Below are 21,321 nucleotides of genomic sequence, written 5' to 3' on the forward strand. Positions count from 1 at the left end.
TGTCTGGTTCGGTTCTGCAACCCAACAAGAAATACACAGACTTCAGAGGATAATTAGAACTGCAGAAAAAATAATTGCTACCAACCTGCCTTCCATTGAGGACCTGTATACTGCACGAATCAAGAAGAGGGCCGTGAAAATATTTACAGATTCCTCACATCCAGGACATAAACTGTTTCAACTCCTACCCTCAAAACGATGCTATAGAGCATTGCACACCAGAACAACTAGACACAAGAACGGTTTTTTCCCGAAGACCATCACTCTGCTAAACAAATAATTCCCTCAACACTGTCAGACTATTTACTGAATCTGCACTACTATTAATCGTTTCATAGTTCCCATCTCCAATCTCTTTCCACTTATGACTGTATGACTATAACTTGTTGCTGGCAATCCTTATGATTTATATTGATATATTGACCATCAATTGTGTTGTAAGTGTTGTACCTTGATGAACGTATCTTTTCTTTTATGTACACTGAGAGCTTATGCACCAAGACAAATTGCTTGTGTGTCCAATCACACTTGGCCAATAAAAAATTCTATTCTATTCTATTCTATTCTATTCTATTTTGACTTTTTTTGAACATTCTCCCCTCCCACAACAGATACTCCTGTTTTAAACATCTCTGAGGGGAAAAAAAAAACCCAACTCAATCAGACAGTTTCTTTCCTCCTTTCCAATTTCTCTATCAATTTATCCGCTGACTTCCGATCTAAAAAAAAAAAAAAAGGCTGTTTCCAATTACAGCGTTTAGATGCATTACAGACCAAACTTCAGCAAGATTAAAATAATAATAATAATAAGAGTTACGAGGATTGGCCCAAATGCTTCCCCACAAGAATTTTTTTTTTTTTAAATTCCCAAAGCCGACGCAAGAATTTAAAAGACATTATAAGAAAACTGTTATCAAGGGATGCCAAGATTTACAAAGCGCTCATCCAACAGGAAAGCTCTGTTCATCGGTAAGCATCTTGCAGAAATATTTTCGGCAAGCGCCTGGATTAGGCCAGATAGCTGGGAGACAAAAAGGGAGGGAAGCCTGCAAAAAAACCCGCACAGAGGCAAAAGAGCGGTGGAAAATGAGTATCCGGTTGAAAATGGGGATGGAAAATCCGTTCTCTGCGATAGAGGTGGGAAAAGATAAGACACAGAACATAGAATCGTAGGGTTGGAAGCGACCTTGGAGGTCTTCTAATCCAAACCATCCTCAAGTCTTTATCCATCCCAGTCAAATAGTTGTCCAGCAGAGAAGAGAAGAGAAGAGAAGAGAAGAGAAGAGAAGAGAAGAGAAGAGAAGAGAAGAGAAGAGAAGAGAAGAATGGAATTAGAACAGAATAGAATAGAATAGAATAGACGAATGGAATTAAAATAGAATAGAATAGAATAGAAGAATTGAATTAGAATAGGATAGAATAGAAGAATGGAATTAGAATAGAATAGAATAGAATAGAATAGAATAGAAGAGAAGAGAATAGAAGAGAAGAGAAGAATGGAATTAGAATAGAATAGAATAGAAGAGAAGAGAGAGAGAAGAATGGAATTAGAATAGTATAGAATAGAAGAGAAGAGAAGAGAAGAGAAGAGGAATAGAAATAGAATAGAATAGAATCGAATAAAATAGAAGAGAAGAGAAGAATGGAATTAGAATAGAATAGAAGAGAAGAGAAGAGAAGAGAAGAGAATGGAATTAGAATAGAATAGAATAGAATAAAATAGAATAGAATAGAAGAGAAGAGAAGAGAAGAGAATAGAATAGAAGAATGGAATTAGAAGAGAAGAGAAGAGAAGAATGGAATTAGAAGAGAAGAGAAGAGAAGAGGAATAGAAATAGAATAGAATAGAATAGAATAGAATAGAATAGAATAGAATAGAATAGAATAATGGAATGGAACAGAACGAGCTGGAAGGGACCTTGGAGGTCTTCTATTCCAGCCCCCTGCTCAAGCAGGAGAACCTATACCATTTCAGATAAGTGACTGTCTAGACTCTTCTTAAAAAGGTTCTACATTTAGGCAAGAAAAACCAAACACTCGGGTGCAGAATACGTCAGAGGTGGGTTTCAACAGGTTCTGACCAGTTCTGGAGAACTGGTAGTGGAAATTTTGAGTAGTTCGGAGAACCGGTAGTAAAAATTCTGATTGGCCCCTCCCCCATCTATTCTCTGTCTCCTGAGTCCCAGCTGATGGGAGGAAATAGGGATTTTGCAGTAACCTTCCCCTGGAGTGGGGTGGGAATGGAGATTTTACAGTATCCTTTCCCTGCCATGCCCACAAAGCCATGCCCACCAAGTCACACCCACAGAACCGGTAGTAAAAAAATTTGAAACCCACCACTGGAATATGTGGTACCTGCCTCAGTAGTAGTAACTGTGAGAGGGATCTTGGAGTCCTAGTGGGCAACCATTTAAATATGAGCCAGCCGTGTGCAGCAGCTGCCAAAAAAGCCAACACAGTTCTGGGCTGCATAAACAGAGGGATAGAATCAAAATCAGTTGATGTGTTAATACCACTTTATAAGGCCTCGGTAACGCCACACTTGGAATACGGCATCCAATTTTGGTCGCCACGATGTAAAAAAGATGCTGAGACTCTAGAAAGAGTGCAGAGAAGAGCAACAAAGAGGATTAGGGGACTGGAGGCTAAAACATATGAAGAACGGTTGCAGGAATTGGGTATGTCTAGTTTAATGAAAAGAAGGACTAGGGGAGACATGATAGCAGTGTTCCAATATCTCAGGGTCTGCCCCAAAGAAGAGGGAGTCAAGCTATCCTCCAAGGCACCTGAGGGCAGGACAAGAAGCAATGGGTGGAAACTAATCAAGGAGAGAAGCAACTTAGAACTAGGGAGGAATTTCCTGACAGTTAGAACAATTAACAGGTGGAACAGCTTGCCTCCAGAAATTGTGGGTGCTCCAACACTCTTTAAGAAGGGATTGGACAACCATTTGTCTGGAATGGTATAGGATCTGCTGCCCGTGCAGGGGGTTGGACTAGAAGGCCTCCAAGGTCCCTTCTAACTCTGTTATCCTGTGACTCTCTTCTTGGTTTGGGAAATCTCTCTATGCCAAAGGAGATTGGTCCAAGCTTCCTTTACTAGTTATAAAAAAAAGGATTGAACCCAGAGGACTCAATTTTGGGTGAAGTCATTTTAAGTACAAGAAGCTGTCCTGGCTCTCGTTCAGGCAGAGGTGATCTCTAGTCGTTTCGGAATTCAATTAGGCAGAAAATAATATTGTAGAGGAAAATAAAAGAGACTCCTCGGGAAGTCATAAAACAGATGGAATTGCAAGGCTGCTGCATTTTATTTTTTTTTGGCAGAAAGCATATAGAAAACCAACTTTCCCCAAACAGCAGTTAAAAAGAAGACGTCGAAATGTTATTTAAAGTGTTAAGGAAAGCATGGAATTTTTTAAGCTGTCGGGCTTTTATACCTCTCCATGAATGATGAGACTACAGTAGATGATGTTTTTTTGCAATACAGGAAAGTCCTCAACTTACAACGGCTTGTTTAGTGACTGTGTGAAGCGATAGCACACTGGGAGAAAAGTGAGCGACAACCATCGCTTGCCGTGATGGCTTGGAAACGGACTCATATTTATGACTGTCGCGGCATCCTGGGGTGGCCTCAACAGCTCTCTAAAAGGATTGTTGTGACCCAGGCCCAAGTGGTAGTAGGAAACTCAGTCCGTGAAAACAAACAAACTTTATTTGAACAGCTGAGAATTGCTTCATTCCCAGCGTAGTTCAACTAAATTAAAGCAAATTCCTCCCAACACAAATTCAGTCCTATCCCAAACCTGGGTCCAATTAGGCAAACTGCCAAAGGCTTTTCTTGGCAGAAGTTCAAAAGACACTGATACAAAATAAATGCAAGAAGACGAAGCTATCAATGTTGTTTTCTGGCAAAGCTGAAACTGGTGCTGGTCTTTTAAGCCTTATGGGAGGGGCCAATCATCTCTCAGCCTTACTCCTGAGTCGTCCTCTCTGCTTGAGCTGCTCTTGCCTTCTGGCAGCTCTTCTCATGCGTGCATTAGGAACAGGCTCCTCCTGTTCCTCTGCCTCACTACTGTCAGCCTCAGGAGACTCCAGAGTCCGCACATCACTTCCCGACGGCCCTGGCCCCACCTCAGCCTCCGACGCAGACCTCTCATCCAGGCCTCCCCCAGCCTCCAGGACTGGCCCATGCTCTTCCTCAGCCTCATTGCTGTCCGACTCTGTTGCCAGTTCCGCAGGCTGCTGGCAGACCACAACAGGTGGGTTTTTCCTCCCCCCTTCCTCTTACTGATAAAAATAATTGACATGTTAACAGTCGTTTTATAGCTATTAGAGAAAGAGAGCCAACTGTTTGATGCTTCCATGTGCAAAGGTGTTTTCTCACTCCCCCCCCTCCTCCAAATGGAATTCATAGCAACCGTTTCCTCCTTTGGACCCATTGCGATGTCTCCTTGCTCAAAACCACAATGGCCTCATTCATTTTTTAAAGCGGGAGGGAGGGATCTAGGGATCTAGGAAGACCTAGTAGACAACCACTTAAGTGTGAGACAGCAGTGTGCGGCAGCTGTAGAACTTCTGTGTTAAGGTGTCAAGAGCAAGTAAGGCAGTGGAGGGGGGGGTGTTGGGGAAAGATGGCACTTCTATTTTATTTATTTTATTTGCTCAGAAATTATATCTTCTTGAAAGGGCGCTGAAGCCCTTCAATTTCCTGATGGAGTTCAGGTAAGCCAGCCACCTGTGACCGCCTCCTTTAAAGTGAAATTGGGCTGACAAGGGCAGCTAAATGACAGAGGGAGAAATAGAGGGAGAGAGAGAGAGAGACAGAGAGAGAGAGAGAAACAGAGAGAGACGCACACGGAGAAAAGAAACACACAAGAGAGAGAGAGAGAGAGTCGGAGAAGGAAAGAAAGAGAGACAGAGAAAGGAGAAAGAAAAAGAGAAAAGAGAGAGAGGAGGAAAGGAACAGAGAGATAGAGAGAAAAACAGAGAGACAAGAGAGAAAGGAGAAAGAAAAAGAAAGAGAAAAGAGAAAAGAAAGAGAGAGGGAAAGCAACACAAGCACACAGAGAAAAACAGAGAGAGACACACACACAGAGGGAGAAAGAAACAGAGAGAAAGAGAGGGGGGGAAGAGAGAGAAATGAGAAAGAGAGAGAAAAAGAAAGAAAAAAGAGAGAGGAGGAAAGGAACAGAGAGACAGAGAGAAAAACAGAAAGACAGAGAGAAAAAGAGAGAAAGAGAAAAGAGAAAAAAAAGAGAGAGAGAGAGGGAAGGCAACACACGCGCACAGAAAAACAGAGAGAGGGAGACAAAGAGGAAGAAAGAAACAGAGAGAGAGAGATGGAAAGAGAGAGAAAGGATAAAAAGAGAAAGGGGACGACAAAGAGAGAATATCGTGGACACCCATAAATTCTCTCTAGGGCTAGTAAAAAGTCGTCTTGATTTAATATTTAAATTAATCAAAGCGCCTTCCCAAAAGGTATAGTTTAAACACCTCGGTGAGGGTCATAGAGTTGGCTTCGACAGAGGGTCCTCCTCGAGATAAGCATCCCCACAAACGGGAGTCTTTGTGCAGCCTTTGGAGGAGCTGCTCTCAAGAGCTCTTGCGCTACCTGAGCCTCCCTTGATGGGGTTGCTGGCTGGTTCCTTCTCCTTGTTGGCTTCGTTACCTTCAAGCGTTTTTTTAAAACGGTCTTGCCTTGCCCTGCGGAGTGGGCCAGGAGGGTCACCGAGGGCCAGAGGTTGATTGAGTCCAGGCCGTTAAGTTGGGGTGGACTCTGAGCAACCACACAAGGGAGATCTTCTTCACCAGGATAAGTCCCTAATTTGGCCTTTGGGCTCTTCCAAGGAGAGCATTTATTGCTAATGTCAGTCAACCTATCCACCTTGAGGCTGGTCGTTCTTTTTCTTTCTTTTTCTTTCTTTCTTTCTTTCTTTCTTTCTTTCTTTCTTTCTTTCTTTCTTTCTTTCTCTCTCCCTTTCTTCTCTCTCTCTCTCTCTTTCTCTCTCCCTCCTTCTTTCCTTCTTTCTCTCTCCCTCCCTCTTTTTCTTTCTTTCTTTCTTTCTTTCTTTCTTTCTTTCTTTCTTTCTTTCTTTCTCTCTCCCTTTCTTTCTCTCTCTCTCTTCCTCCTTCTTTCTTTCTTTCTCCTCCTCCTTCCTTCCTTCCTTTCTTTCTCTCTCTCTCCTCTCTCTTTCTCTCTCCTCCCTCCTCCTCCCTCCTCCCTTCCTTTCTTTCTTTGTCTCTCTCTCCTCCTTCTTTCCTTCTTTCTCTCCTCCTTTCTCTCTCTCCTCCTCCTCTTTTTCTTTCTCTCTCCTTCCTTTCTTTCTTTCTCTCTCTCCCTCCTCCTCCCTTCCTCTCTCTCTCTTTTTCTTTCTCTCTCCCTCCTCCCTTTTCTTTCTTTCTTTCTCTCTCCTCCGTCCTCCTCCTTCCTCTCCCTCCCTTTTCTTTCTTTCTTTCTCTCTCCTCCTTTTCTCTCTCCTCCTTTCTTCTCTCTCTCTCTCCGTCCTTTCTTTCTCTCTCCTTCTTTCTCTCTCCTTCTTTCTCTCCCTCCTCTTTTCTTTCTTTCTCTTCCTCTCTTCCTCCCTCCTTCCTTCTTTCTCTTTCTTTCTCCCTCCCTCTTTCTCTCTCCCTCTCTTTCTTTCTCTCTCCCTCTCTCCTTTCTTTCTTTCTTTCTTTCTTTCTTTCTTTCTTTCTTTCTTTCTTTCTTTCTTTCTTTCTTTCTTTCTTTCTTTCTTTCTTTCTTTCATTTGTAAAGAGCAGAAGGAAGAACTTTGAGGAACGGAAGGAAGAACCTGTATGGAGACTTACAGCACTTCGTTTAGTGACCGTTTGAAGTTACGACAGCACCCCCCCCCAAAAAAAAAGCGACCTAAGACCGTTTTCCACACTTATGACTGTTGCAGCAGGATCCCCTTGGTCACATGATCCAAATCCACACACCTGGCAACTGACTCATATTTATGACGGTTGCAGTGTCCTGGGGTCACGTGATCCCCTTTTGAGATCCTGTGACAAGCAAAGTCAACGGAAAAGCCAGATTCACTTTAACTAAGTTAGTGTGCCTAATTTAACAACTGCAGTGATTCTACTTCACAGCTGTGGACGCCACATTGAAGTATCTTTTGTTCCCTAGAACAGGGGTCTCCAACCTTGGCAACTTTAAGACTTGTGGACTTCAACTCCCAGAATCCCTCAGCCAGCAAAGCTGGCTGAGGAATTCTGGGAGTTGAAGTCCACAAGTCTTAAAGTTGCCAAGGTTGGAGACCTCTGCCCTAGGAATGATGGCTGCTCCAACTCAGGGTTGTTGTTGTTGTTTTTTTAGACTGGGCATTTAATTCTTTATATTGGTGTTTCTTGACCTCTGCAACCTTAAGACGGGTGGACTTCAACTCCCAGAATTCACCGGCTAATTCTGTGCAATCTCTTTTACTTCTTATTTTGGACTTTTAGGAGAGTTAGGAACCAATCAGTGTCTTTGTACCAGGGGTGAAATGCTCCTGGTTTGGACCAGATCGCCCAATCCGGTAGCGATGACAGCGGGTGGTTTGGAGAACCGGTAGCAAAAATCCCTGCCCGTCCCCCCCCATGCCCAGCTGAGCCATGCGATCATCAGAGGTTTTTTTTTTTTTACTTTTAAAAGCATTTTTTCTTCCGCCGAAAAGTCAGAAGAAAAAGCCTCTGATGCTCAATTGGGATTGTCAGAGCTTCTTAAAAGCATTTTTTCTACAATCTCTTCAGCCGATTGCTTTTAGAAGGCTCTGACGATCCCAGCTGAGTTGCCTGATCGTCAGAGTTTTTTTTTCTTTTAAAGGCAAAAAAAAAAACAAAGCTTTTAAAAGTAAAAAAAAATGGCCACGCCCACCCGGTCACATTTCCCACACCACCACAAAGCCACGCCCACAGAACCGGTAGTAACAAATTTTACATTTCACCACTGCTTTATACGTTTGCCTTCATTGTCCTCCTTTGTACGTTTGCCTCCATTCATTCATTCCTACCCTATATTTTTTGTTCCTTTTGCACTTTTCTGCAAAAGTCCATGGTTACTCTGATTTTCTCTCTTTCTCTCTCTCCCTCTCTCTCTCCTTCCCTCTCTCTCTCTCTTTCTCTCATGTGTGGCTTTTGCCATTTTGGTTGCATAAATCACTGCTCTCAGAGAATTTAATCAGTATTAGACTCCAGCATAATAATATTTAAATTGTGCTGTGCATTAGAGACAGAAGGTAGCTCCAGTACATGGCTAGTGCAGAGTTTAGAACAAATTCTTCAGGGAGAGAAATCATTAATAAAATCATAACAAGCAGGCTACGAACTCCTTACGAACTTCTGATTTTCAAGGGGGGGAAAACGCTTATTAAAGTTGAACCACAATTGGTATACCACAACGCTCGCTGTGTGTGGCAACATTTGCAAAGTCAGGTACCTACAACCCCAAACATTGCAGACAGAAATACTACGGGAGGAAATGTCTTTCTCCAAGTCTTCTGAGATTTCTTTTTAAGAAGGCAGGAAGGGAGGAAGCAAAAAAGAAAGAAAAAGAAAGAAAGGAGAGAAAGAGAGAGAGAGAGAGAGAAAGAAAAGGGGAAAAGAAAAAGAGGGAGGGAGGGAGGAAGGAAGGAAGAATGGATGGAGGGAAAAAGGAAGGAAGGAGGGAGGGAGAGAAGGAAAGAAGGAAAGAAAGAAGAGAAACAGAAAGAGAAAGAAAAGAGAAAAAGAAAAAGAGGGAGGGAGGGAGGGAGGAAGGAAAGAAGGGAGGGAGGCAAAGAGGAAGGAAGGAGGGAGGGAGAGAAGAAAAGATAGAAAGAAAGATAGAAAGAAAGAAAGAAGAGAAAGGCAGAAAGAAAAGAGAAAAAGGAGGAAGGGAGGGAGGAAAGAAGGAAGAAGGAAGGGAGGGAAGGAAGGAAAAAAGAAAGAAAGGAGAGAAAGAGACAGAAAGAAAAGGGAAAAAGAAAAAAGAGGGAGGGAGGAAGAAGGGATGGAAGGAAGAAGGAAGGAAGGAAAGAAAGAAAAAGAAAGGAGAGAAAGAGACAGAGAAAGAAAGGGAAAAAAAGAGGGAGGGAGGAAGGAAGGAGGGAGGGAGAGAAGGAAAGAAGGAAGGATAGAAAGAAAGACAGAGAAAGAAAAGAGAAAAAGGAGGGAGGGAGGGAAGAAGGAAAGAAGGAAAGAAAGAAAAAGAAAGGAAGAAAGAAAGAAGGAAGGAAGAAAGAAAAAGAGAAAGACAGAGAAAGAAAAGAAAAGAGGGAGGGAGGAAGGAAGGAAGGAAGGAAAGAAGGAAGGAAGGAAGAAAGAAAGAAAAAGAGAAAGACAGAGAAAGAAAAAAGAAAAAGAGGGAGGGAGGGAGGGAAAGAAGGAAGGAAAGAAGGAAGAAAGAAAGAAAGAAAGAGAAAGACAGAGAAAGAAAAAAGAAAAAGAGGGAGGGAGGGAGGGAAGGAAGGAAGGAAGGAAGGAAACTTACCCTCCGCTGAATGGATTCTCTCCAGGGACGACGTGTGTGCTGTCCTTGCCAATTAGAAACTTGACCCGATCGTAGAAAGAGTAGAGCTTCTGCTGGGACATGGGGGCCTGGGTCTCCTGTATGATGTCCAGGGGATCTGGAGAGCCCAAGCAGAGCGTGTTGATCCGGCACAGGGACTGAAAGCAGCAGTCGGGGTCCATGCAGTCCACTAGCCCATCTGTGGACCAAAGACACAAAGACCGGTTGGACAGCCTCACTGGGGTAAAAGATCTGGAATCTAGAATACTTAGCTCTGTAACCCAGGAACATAAGCAATAGCAACAGCACTCGGACTTATATACCCAGTGGTGGGCTACAACCAGTGGTGGGATTCCAATAATTTAACAACTGGTTCTCTGCCCTAATGATTTCTTCCAACAACCAGTTCGCCGAACTGCTCAGAAAGTTAACAACCGGTTCTCCCGAAGTGGTGCGAACTGGTTGAATCCTATCACTGGGTACAACCGGTTTAGCAACAGGTTCTGTGAGCGTGCGCTTTACGCACGCACGCAGGCTTCACACACGCATGCGCCTAACGCGCTTGTGTGCAGCATTCAAAATACAGCACTTTGAAGCTCAGCTGCTTACCTTCTAAGGCTGCCCCGGTGTTGTGACCCAGGTTCCTGGACTCGGACTCCTGGACTCAGATGATTCAGAAAGTGAGGAAGAAGACCTGGCAAGGCCTGCTTCTCCTGGGCCCTCTCCCTCCCTGGCACCCATCCAAGGGGAGGAGGAGGGGCCGGCAAGGCCTGATTCCCCCGGGCCTCCTTCTGATTTGGCAACGCCCCAAGAACAATTTTGGCTTGATGCAAGACTGCGCAGATGTGATCGGCGCGTGCAGCAGAGGAGGCGTTGGGACAAAGTCAGAGAATGATGAGACACGGAATGACACCCACAGAGGCTATAAAAGCAGGAGGCGGAACTTCCTGGCTTTTTGTCTTGGACAAAGCAGTGAATTTGCGCGGGCAAACTGTATCAATGGAGGGAAGAATATATTCGTGAGTAACTCTGGCCTTATCTATAATTTCCTAGTTATCTCCAGAGACTTGGCAGGCCATAGGTAGACGTGGTCAGAAAATTTATTGATGTAAATAAACTAGAAAAGAAGGCCTTTGACTGACTCTTTGTTGGGAGTATTGGGGGAGGGAAACAGAACACCCGGTAAGTAGAACAGCGGAGGGGCGCAAATCAGCTGAGCCAGAAAGAAGGAAATATAGGACAGGATAGGACGGGGTCAGCTGATCATCGGAACTACCGGTTCACCCGAACCGGTCCGAACTGGCAGCAGCTCACCACTGTATATACCGCTTCACAGTGCCTTCCAGACTTCTCTAAATGGTTTACAAATAACAGCATCTTGCACCCAACAATCTGGGTCCTCATTTGACCGACCTTGGAAGGATGGAAGGCTGAGTCAACCTTCAGCCAATCAGGATCGAACTGCTGGCAGTGGGCAGAGCTAGCTTGCAATATTGCATTCTAAGCACTGTGCCACCATGGCTCCTTCCTTCCTTCCTTCCTTCCTTCCTTCCTTCCTTCCTTCCTTCCTTCCTTCCTTCCTTCCTTCCTTCCCAATAGACTTCTATACCTATTCGCTGTGCTTTTACAGCCGTCTCTAAGCGGTTTACAGAGACAGCTGGGATCAAACTCCTGAAAGTGGACAAAGTCAGCCTGCAATATTGCATTCTAACCGCTGCGCCACACCACAGCCCATAACCCCTGTACCAATATCTCCTGGTACAGATGCATTTATTTATTTAGCATCTTTGAGTCAGCTTTGACTTCTGAAGATTGCCTGGATGGATTCCTACGGTCGTCTTGGCCAGATTTTCAGAAGTCATTTGTCGTGGCCTCCTTCCTAGACATTAATCAATGTCTCACTTAGCCCCAGAAATGTCCGGCTCAGCTGTGGTTGTAAATCGAGGATTACCCTGTATTAGAAGGCATTTTTTTAATCCAACAAAGATTGTCGTAGGAACACTCATAAATTTCAATCCAAGGTGGAAATTAGCTGCTTGAAAGAATCTCAGCCTGGATGGGTCCCAAAGTTAAAACAGATTGACAGAGCTGGAAGGGACCTTTTTGCCATCGTGTGCTGGGGGGGGGGGTTTAGGGGGACACACACGCATGTGCCCACACCCATAATTCTTTGCACTCCGCCCCATGCAAGCGTGCGCTCCCTCCCCGCTCCTGGAAGGCAATGGCCCGGTAGGCCCATTATTCTCTCTCATTTGCCTCCAGAGCCTTTCTAGGAGTCTGGGGTGGGCGAAAATGTCCTTCTTCACCACTCCGAAGGTCCTCCGAAGGACAAAAACGGTCCATTTGCCAACTTAGGACCGGAAGGCCCGTTTTTTGCTGTCCCCAGCCTCCAGAGCCTCTCTAGGAGTCTGGGGAGGAGAAAAACAGCCTTCCCCATCCCGCTGGATGTCCTCCAGAGGCTGAAAATGGCCCATTTACCAACTTCCGGTAGGACTGGAAGGCCTGTTTTTTGCTGTCCCCAGCCTCCAGAGCCTCTCTAGGAGTTTGGCGAGGGTGAAAACAGCCTTCTCCACCTCTCCTGGAGGTCCTCTGGATGCCAGAAACGGCCTGCGGAGCTGAGCTCGCGTGCCCACTGATATGGCTATGCGTGCCATAGGTTCGCCATCACGATTGTAGGTCATCTAGTCCAACCCCCCGACCACACTGCCCAAGAAGGAGATCCAGTCTCTTCTTGAAAGCCTCCAGTGACGAAGCATTCCACAACTTCTGAAGTGTTCCAGTTTTCTCCAGACGCACGTAGGAGATTGACCAGGAACAATGGACCACTTTAAATAATGCCTTTTTTTAAAAAAAAAAAAAATGAGGAGGAAGTTTCTTTTCTGAGGCGGGCCCTCCAGAAAAATCACGCTAAATGTGGTCGTTTCTCGGCCAGTTCAACAGAAGTAGAGATGACGGCTCGAAATCCGTATTTCTGACACATCTGGACAAGAACGATAGCCTTGAGCCGGCTGTCAATAGGAATGAGGAGGGGGCTATTTAATTTCACGAGAGGGAAGAAAGAGGGCAGGTTTGAAGCCTGTTGGGGGGGTTATCAGAAGGGGCAGCAGGCTATTTCTGCCGGTTCTTGTCTCAGCCCCCACCTCAAATCTTTTTCCCAAAGGAAGCAATTTGGATTTGTTACCACACCGGGCTAACCTACAGCATTCAATCATCTGTACATTTTATGATAAAAAAGCCACCTCACTTTTAAATCCTCTTGAAATGGCTAAGCTCCGACTGGAATTTATCTTGTTTCCTTTCTCCAAAAATCATGTAGTCTTGGCGGTGTGAGAGTACACACAACACCCGCAGGGCTCAGGAACGGAGAAGGGACTTTGGTTGATGGGAATCCAGACTTCAGATAAGTTCTCGGCTTAACCAGCGTTCGTTTAGCGACCGTTGTAACATCGAAACAACGGTCACTAAACGAACGGTTGTTAAATCGAGAAAAGAAAGTGATTTAGGACCGTTTTGAACACTTTATGACCGTTTCAGCCATCCCTATGGTCAGGTAATTTACATTCAGTGGCCAAAATTGTGGAAATCTTTTGGGAAAAGTGAATTTTCTAAAACTAGCTAGCAGCACCGCTTTTTTGGGGGAGTAGTACCATAAGATTATATATCAATGGAAAGATAATTGAATCAAGAACGTAATGCAATAACTTTTATGAAGGATTTGCTATTAGAATAGCATTGACAGTATAAAGAAGAGAAGGAAAACATGTAGAAAAAACGAGATCTACAAAAATTTTTTTTTTTTTGCATTTATATCCCGCCCTTCTCCGAAGACTCAGGGCAGCTTACACTGTGTTAAGCAATAGTCTTCATCCATTTGTATATTATATACAAAGTCAATTTATTGCCCCCAACAATCTGGGTCCTCATTTTACCTACCTTATAAAGGATGGAAGGCTGAGTCAACCTTGGGCCTGGTGGATTATTATGGATTATCATCCATAATTATATATATATAATTATATATATAAAATATATATATAAAATATATATAAAAATATATATATATAAAAAAAAACATATATATATATATATATATATATATATATATATATATATATATATATATGTTTTCTGAGGTAATCCACCATAATTCTGAGGTTTTCTGAGGTAATCCACCATAATTATAATATATATATTATAATTATGGTGGATTATTATGGATTATCATCCATGTCAGTTAATGCTTAGTTGGGTAACCTTTAGCATGAATTATGGCCTTACAATGTCTTCCCATGGAGTGAACGTTTAGTTCCTCAGCTGTTCTAATGTGAAACCAAGATTAAATGATGGCTTCTATTAACTGGGTTTTATTGCTGGGTCACTTCTGACTAACAAGTTTCTTTAGTGAGCTCCATAAATTTTCCATTGGGTGAAGGTCTGGGCTATTCCCAGGCCATTCCAGCAGTGGAATAGTTTTATCTTGAAACTCCAAAAACAAAAGTGGTGTTATTAGCCATCAAACCTGAAAAATACACTTTTCCCAAAAGGTTCCCACAATTTTGGCCACTATTGTAACAAGTTCAGTGATTCGCTTAACAACGGTGGCAAGAAAGGTTTGGGGCAAAATGGGGCAAAACTCACTGGAACAAATTTCTCATTGAAGAACATAAATGTTGGAATCAATTGGCACATCTCTTTTATATGTGTAGAGATTCTCAGTCTTCTGACAGCCAGTTCTATAGACATTCAGTTCTGACAGTCAGAACCGAAGAAGCTTCCTGGATGAGAAGCGAAACGGCTTCAAGGAAAAACGAAATCCAGTTTGCCTTTTGAAAAAGCACCTTGGGGATATCTCTTTTATGTTTAATCTAGCAAGTTTTAGATATCTCTTTCCAACGAAGTAAATTGTGGGTAATCGGCAATGTAGGTTTAGGTCAAAGTGGCTTGCCCTGTCAGCGGTAGTTGGACCGTTTTTGGTGGTTCTTTGGTTAGACTGTTGTTTACTGTTCGATTGTTTGTCTTGGTTGCTGGTTTCTTGGGTGTTGTTTACAGATTGGATGTTGGTCTAGTGCAGGGGTCTGCAAACTTGGCTCTTTTAAGACTTGTGGATTTCAACTCCCAGAGTTCCTCAGCCAGCAAAGCTGGCTGAGGAACTCTGGGAGTTGAAATCCACAAGTCTTAAAAGAGCCAAGTTTGCAGACCCCTGGTCTAATGCTTATCTTGGTGACATGGCAATCTTGTATATAAACAAAGAGCAAACCGTACTCCCTTTTACCGTAGCACTGATGACGTTACCTAGTTGGGCCATGAAATGTCTACAAGAAAACAACCAAGCTCAGAGAGCGCCAAGGACCTTCCTCCTCCTCCTCCAACCCCACTCCCTTCTTGAACTGATGAAGGGGGAGAGCCTTCTCTGTGGCAGCACCGGCCCTTTGGAATGAGCTGCCTCCGGGGTTACGCCAACTCCCCGACCTCCGGACCTTCAAACATGAACTGAAGACCTTATTATTTCATCGTGCGGGACTAGCCTAAGTGTAATTTTTAATTGTAATTTTAATATGGGTTTTATGTCGGTCTATGACCGTTTTAAACTGATTCGGCCTACTAAATATTTGTTTTTAACTTTGTTTTAACTTTGTTATTTGTATTTTGTGTTTTAATATGGCTGTAAACCGCCCTGAGTCCTTCAGGAGAAGGGCGGTATAGAAATTAAATTATAAATAAATAAATAAATAAATAAATAAATAAATGATGTTACCTAGCTGGGTAATGAAACATTTGCAAGAAAACTACAAGCTCAGAGAGCACCAAGGAACCTAAAGTCCTCCTCCTCCTCCAACCTTACTCCCTTCTAGTACTGCTGATGTTACCTAGCTGGGTCATAAAACATCTACAAGAAAACAACCAAGCTCAGGGAGCACCAACAACCTTAAGGTCCTCCTCCTCTTCCAACCTCATTCCCTTCTAGCACTGATGATGTTATCTAGCTGGGTAATGAAATGTTTGCAGGAAAACAACCAAGCTCAGGGAGCACCAAGGACCCTAGAGTCCTCCCTCCTACCCCATTGCCTTCTAACACTGATGAAGTTACCTAATTGGGTCATGAAATGTCTACAAGAAAACAGCCAAGCTCAGAGAGCACTTAGGGCCCTACAGTTCAACCCTGAGCTACAAATATTGTCTTTTATTGGCACGGAAGATTTTATCCAGAGAGAAAACTGTTATCAGTTTCACAGCAGCCTGCAGGAATCTTACCCTTTATGGACATAAATCCGTAACTTGCAAAAAAAAAAGAAAAAAAAAAGAAAAAAAAAGCCAATTTTTGAACTTTCTTTTAGTCCAACCCAACTTTGAAATGTTCAGAGAGAACATCCCAAGTGAGGCCGTTTGGTTTCAAACCTGGGTTGAAATTCAGTTTGTTTCTCATGCTCATTTCTATCCATGCAAAACGAAGATTTGTGATCCATAAACCCGTCTAGCAGGACGAATCTTACCTCCATCGTTGTCTTTTGCGTCTCCACATGCGGTCTCCATGGACGTGTCACAGCCTGTCCCTCTCCAGCCCAGCTGACAGACACAATGCCAGCCGTTCATGTCCAGCGTGCACCTACCATTGCCGTTACACAACCCGGGACATCCCTCTGGAAGGGGGAAAAGGAAAAGGAAGTTTAGCTGGGGAAGGCAATTAAATATTTGAGAGCAAGATTCACAGGCCATTCACATGTTGCAAACAAAGATTGAGGGATGATTTGCAGTTTAGGGCCATTTTGCTCCTGTTGTGGCCGCCAGTGGCCAGCAGATTCGGACAGTGAGGAGGTTAGGGAGGAACATGAGCCAGCCCTGGAGTCTGGGGAAGGTCTCGGACGAGGGCTCTGCGTCAGAGGCAGAGAGGGGGCCAGGGCCGTATGCCAGTTATCAACTGCCTTCGGAATCAGACATCAGTGAGGCAGACAAAGAGCTGGAGCCTATTCCCAGTGGAGTTGCCAGATGATGGGGCTCCCCTTGAAGAGTACCCGGAGGCTCCAGCTGTTCAGAATGCAGCTGCGCAGGTGATAGAGGGAGCTGGTCGGACCTCCCATATAACACCAATCCTGCGCAGACTGCACTGGCTGCCTGTGGTCTTCCGGGTGCACTTCAAGGTGTTGGTTACCACCTTTAAAGCGCTCCATGGCCTAGGACTGGGTTACTTACGGGACCGCCTACTGCCACCGTTTGCTTCCCACCGACCCGTGCACTCTCACAGAGAGGGACTCCTTAGGGCGCCGTCAGCCAAGCAATGTCGGCTGGCGGCCCCCAGGGGAAGGGCCTTCTCTGTGGGGGCTCCTACCCTGTGGAACGAGCTTCCCCCTGGACTTCGCCAACTTCCGGACCTTCGGACCTTTCACCGCGAGCTTAAGACCTATTTATTTATCCATGCGGGACTGGCCTAGAATTTTAGTTGCTTTAGGGTTTTAAATTTTTTAATTAGGTTTTGGGATTTTAAAAGTATTTTTAGATTGGGCTAATTTAAATAAGTTTTTTAATTTTATTTTATTCTGTATGTATTTGATTGTTGTTTTTATTTTGCCTGTTCACCGCCCTGAGTCCTTCGGCAGTATAAAAATTAAATAATAATAATAATAATAATAATTATTATTATTATCTAAAGAACAAGGGTTGATTTGGGAGTAAGGCCACAAGTGGACGATGAATGGCCCCTCCCAGAAGGAAAAAAAAGAGGAGCGAAAGGGGAGTGGAGTTTGCAGGAGACAATTTGTTCGCCTAATTGGTTCGTGACTCTCAATTACAAGCAGATTAAGTCCAATTCCCTTTGAATTCTGTGGACCATTATCTAAGCCCAAGCATGCGCCCATGACACGAGTGACGTCAAGCACCCCCCCCCAGGCCACCCCCCGCCCCACCCCCGAGGTCAAACACAGCCCTGATGTGGCCCTCAATGAAATCGTGCTTGACACGTCTCTTCTAGAAATGTTCACCGATCAAAACATTCATTTCCGATCACAATTTCATCTGACAAAGCTAACGGCTGCTTTTCTGTGACTTAGTAGCATCCGATGCGGAAGTACGGTAGTTCTTGACTTACAACAGTTTATTTAGTGACCGTTCAAAGTTACGACGGCACTGAAAAAAAGCGACTCGCAGTAACGATCTTTGCAGCCATCCCCATGACCGTGAGATCAAAATCCAGATGCTTGGAAACCGACTCATATTTATGACGGGCGCAGCGTCCCAGGGTCATGTGACCAACTTTTGCGACCTGCTGGCAAGCAAAGTCAATGGGGAAGGCAGATTCACTTAACAGCCGGGTTACTAACTTATCCACTGCGGTGATTCGCTTAACAACCGTGGCAAGAAAGATCGTAAAACGGGGCAAAACTCACTGCACAAATGTCTCGCTTCGCGACATAAAATTTGGGGGCTCAATTGGGGTCGTCAGCGGGAGGACAACCTGTACTTTCTAGGTCGATTTTTATTCTTTCAAGCGCCGTTGTAACTTTGCATCGTCACTAAATGAACGGTCGAAACGTCGAGGACTTCCTGTGTCGTCGTTTGGCGAGGGTGCCGAAAAGTCTGGATTTGGCTTCCAACGGACCGCTTGAACCGTCTCCCGTTTCCCACGTTTCTCACGAGAAAGACACAAAGCCTCTTAAATCTCCGTTGAAAGGAGGATCCTTAAAGAGCCTGGCTTTTGGAGCTAGTTCGGATTAAAAGCAGAATGCAACCAATTACTCTCTACTCAGATCAGAATAGCTGATTTGGGGAGTTCAGCAAATGTGTTCATAATTAAGACAATCTAAACAACACGAGCTGTCTGGCCCCTTCCAACAGGAATCCTGTCTACAGAAGTCAAGGAGATTTATGGAAGTTGGAAGTTACTCCACGGTGCTGTTCTTTTCCCCAGAGCTTAGGGGTGAATGAAAATGTTCACTGGCGCGGGCATTCGAGCTAACAGGATCCAAAGTTTATGGGCTACTCTTTTTTCGGCTGCTGGTAATCCTCCAAAATTTAAACTCTCTCTCTTTTTATATATGTACACACACGCACACATATATTTTGGGCGACGCGACGTTTGTTTTATAGAAATCAGGAGCAGCGGCGGAGGATGTGAGGATCAGAGGTGGCAGAGGTTCCCTACCAGTTCGCAAATGTGAGCGTGCGTGTGCGCTCTCTATGCTTCCATGCGCCACCTCTGCACATGTGTGTGGACTTCCATGCGTGCGCTTGGCTCGCGTGCCTGCGCGCAGCTTCAAAATGTGCCTAAATAGGACGGCATAGCGCCAGGGAGGGCGGGCGAGCCCACTTGAGATTTCCGCTACCGGTTTGGGCAAACCGGCTGAATTTCACCCCTGGTAAGGATGTTGATTAAGGATGAGCATAAGGAGGGAAGGGAGATGAATAGCAAGCCTGTGTCTTTGAACCCAAGGAAACAGGCCAGGAGACATGAGCCCAATAGTCCTCGACTTACAACGGAGCTGTGGTGGCGAGAATACAGTATTGCAGGCTAGCTCACTGCTCACTGCCAGCAGTTCGATCCTGACCGGCTCAGGGTTGACTCAGCCTTCCTTCCGAGGTCAGTGAAGTTAGGTACCCAGATTGTTGGGAGGTGATAGGCTGACTGTGAAAACCGCTTAAAGACGGCTGTAAAACACTATGAAGCGGTATGTACTGTGTTTCCCCCAAAATAAGACTGGGTCTTATATTAATTTTTGCTCCAAAAGATGTTATTATGGCTTATTTTCCGGTTAGGTTTTATTTTGGGGGAAATACAATGCCCAATGCCTCCGTCTGCTGACAATCTTAACTGGGGCTTATTTTGGGGGTAGGCCTTATATTACGAACATCCTGAAAAATCATGCTAGGGCTTATTTTCCGATTGGGTCTTATTTTCGGGGAAACAGGGTAAGTCTAAGGGCTGTTGCAAATGGAGAAAGAAGGGAGGGAGGGCGGGAGGGAGGGAGGGAAGGAAGGAAGGAAGGAAGGGGTCAGTGGTTAAAATGCGGTATTGCAGAGTAACTCTGCCACAGCTAGGAGTTCGATCCTGACCGGCTCAAGGTTGACTCAGCCTTCTACCCTTCCGAGGCGGGTAAAATGACAACCCAGACTGTTGTGGGCAATGTGCTGATTCTGGACACCGCTTAGAGAAGGCACAGCACAACCTCCTTTCTTCTGCCCTTCACAATAACCCTTAGACGCATCACTGGGCTTCCAAAATAATGCCTTTGTCCAACCCAATAAAATTTATTGTCCTGTCATCAGACAAGCTAAGATGGTCTTCAGGCCTAGGGGCTTTTCTGAACCATGCCTGTAATTAGCTGCATGTCTTAAAACAGCAGAGGAAATTGTTCCTAGTTTCTTTTTATCTTCTCTCCCCCACACCCCACTACAGCTGTACTTTGGTAAATTAAATTACAATTAATTTAAAGGAATTAAAATTCGAGTAACAGAGTTAGTTTCAACCCAGAATGATAGTCTTTACTATCTTTAAAGCGCTCCATGGCTTAGGACCGGGTTATTTACGGGACCGCCTGCTGCCACCAATTGCCTCCCGTTGACCAGTGCGCTCCCATAGGGAGGGTCTCCTCAGGGTGCCGTCGGTCAGGCAATGTCGACTGGCGACCCCCAGGGGGAGGGCCTTGTCTGTGGGGGCTCCTGCCCTCTGGAACGAGCTGCCTCCAGGGATACGTCGACTCCCTGACCTCCGGACCTTTCGACGCGAGCTCAAGACATTTTTGTTCCATCGCGCAGGGCGGGCCTAATAGTTTTAATTGGGGGCTTTTATTAGAGTTTTAATTATTTTCAGCTAAATTGAATCAGTTTTTTAATAATGTTTTAATTTTTGTATCTTTGTTTTTACCTTGCTGTAAACCGCCCTGAGTCCTTCGGGAGAAGGGCGGTATATAAATCAAAATAATAAATAATAAAAATAAATAATAAATACCGTATATACTCGAGTATAAGCCGAGTTTTTCAGCACATTTTTTGTGCTGAAAAACGTCCCCTCGGCTTATACTCGGGTCTATACGGCTTATACTCAAGTTTTTTTTTTTAAGCCCCTCGGCTTATACTCGAGTATATCGGCTTATACTCGAGTTTTTTTCCACATTTTACCGGACTGAAGCCCTGCCGGTGCAGTGAGAGGGCGGGGCGGGGGAGCCGCCAGCCTTCTCAGCTGAGGGAGGGAGGGTTTCCCCAACCGGTAGGTGCCTCATTTCCCACCCTCGGCTTATACTCGAGTCCCCAGTTTACCCCAGTTTTTGGGGTAAAATTGGGGACCTCGGCTTATACTCGGATCGGCTTATATTCGAGTATATACGGTAAATAGTCACTACACATCTGGAGAAAATCCAAGAAAAGAAAAATTGGCAACTTTTAATGGCTTTCCCCCACCCCTGCCAAGTTGGCAATTTTTTTGTGAAGCATCTGTGAAAATGTATAGTTTAAAAAAAAAAAGCAGGAAACTTCCCTGAACTTAAAGGGGATAGGATTTCAATCTCCCCTAAACAGGATGGGTTTAATCTGGAATCAAGACTTCCTATGCGGACCTCTGTGAAAGAGAATCTATGTTGGTTTGTCTAACCAGTGTTGCAAATGGGGTAATTTTTTGGGGGGTGGGTGGGGTAGTAGGCAGGGCATTGTTGTGTGTCTTTATATTTGTGTGTGAGATCACTGCTCATAAAAACAGTGTTTGGGTCAGGATGGTTTGAAAAAGATTCAAGAGCTGCCCAATTTGGAACTTCTGAAACCAGGTTAAAATAACTGATTTATCCGTTTGTCCCTTATGTATATATGTTATATTTTTATAACTAACCTCATGGTAGCAAACATTACCTAATGCACATTTCTCCTATTTTC

General features: G+C 44.4%; 1 protein-coding gene across 1 annotated transcript in view; it reads right to left on the reverse strand.

Moving 5' to 3' along the window:
- TENM4 (teneurin transmembrane protein 4) overlaps positions 1 to 21,321 on the reverse strand; it is a 750,531-nt gene that overhangs the window by 68,844 nt on the left and 660,366 nt on the right. The window contains exons 16-17 of the mRNA XM_058185522.1: positions 15,963 to 16,109; positions 9,454 to 9,670 (exon numbers count right to left, since the gene is read on the reverse strand). Coding sequence (XP_058041505.1) covers positions 9,454 to 9,670; positions 15,963 to 16,109 — 364 coding nt within the window. The remainder of the gene's footprint in view (positions 1 to 9,453; positions 9,671 to 15,962; positions 16,110 to 21,321) is intronic.

The sequence above is a fragment of the Ahaetulla prasina genome, chromosome 5, assembly GCF_028640845.1.
Source record: "Ahaetulla prasina isolate Xishuangbanna chromosome 5, ASM2864084v1, whole genome shotgun sequence".
In the NCBI taxonomy this organism is placed as follows: Eukaryota; Metazoa; Chordata; class Lepidosauria; order Squamata; family Colubridae; genus Ahaetulla; species Ahaetulla prasina.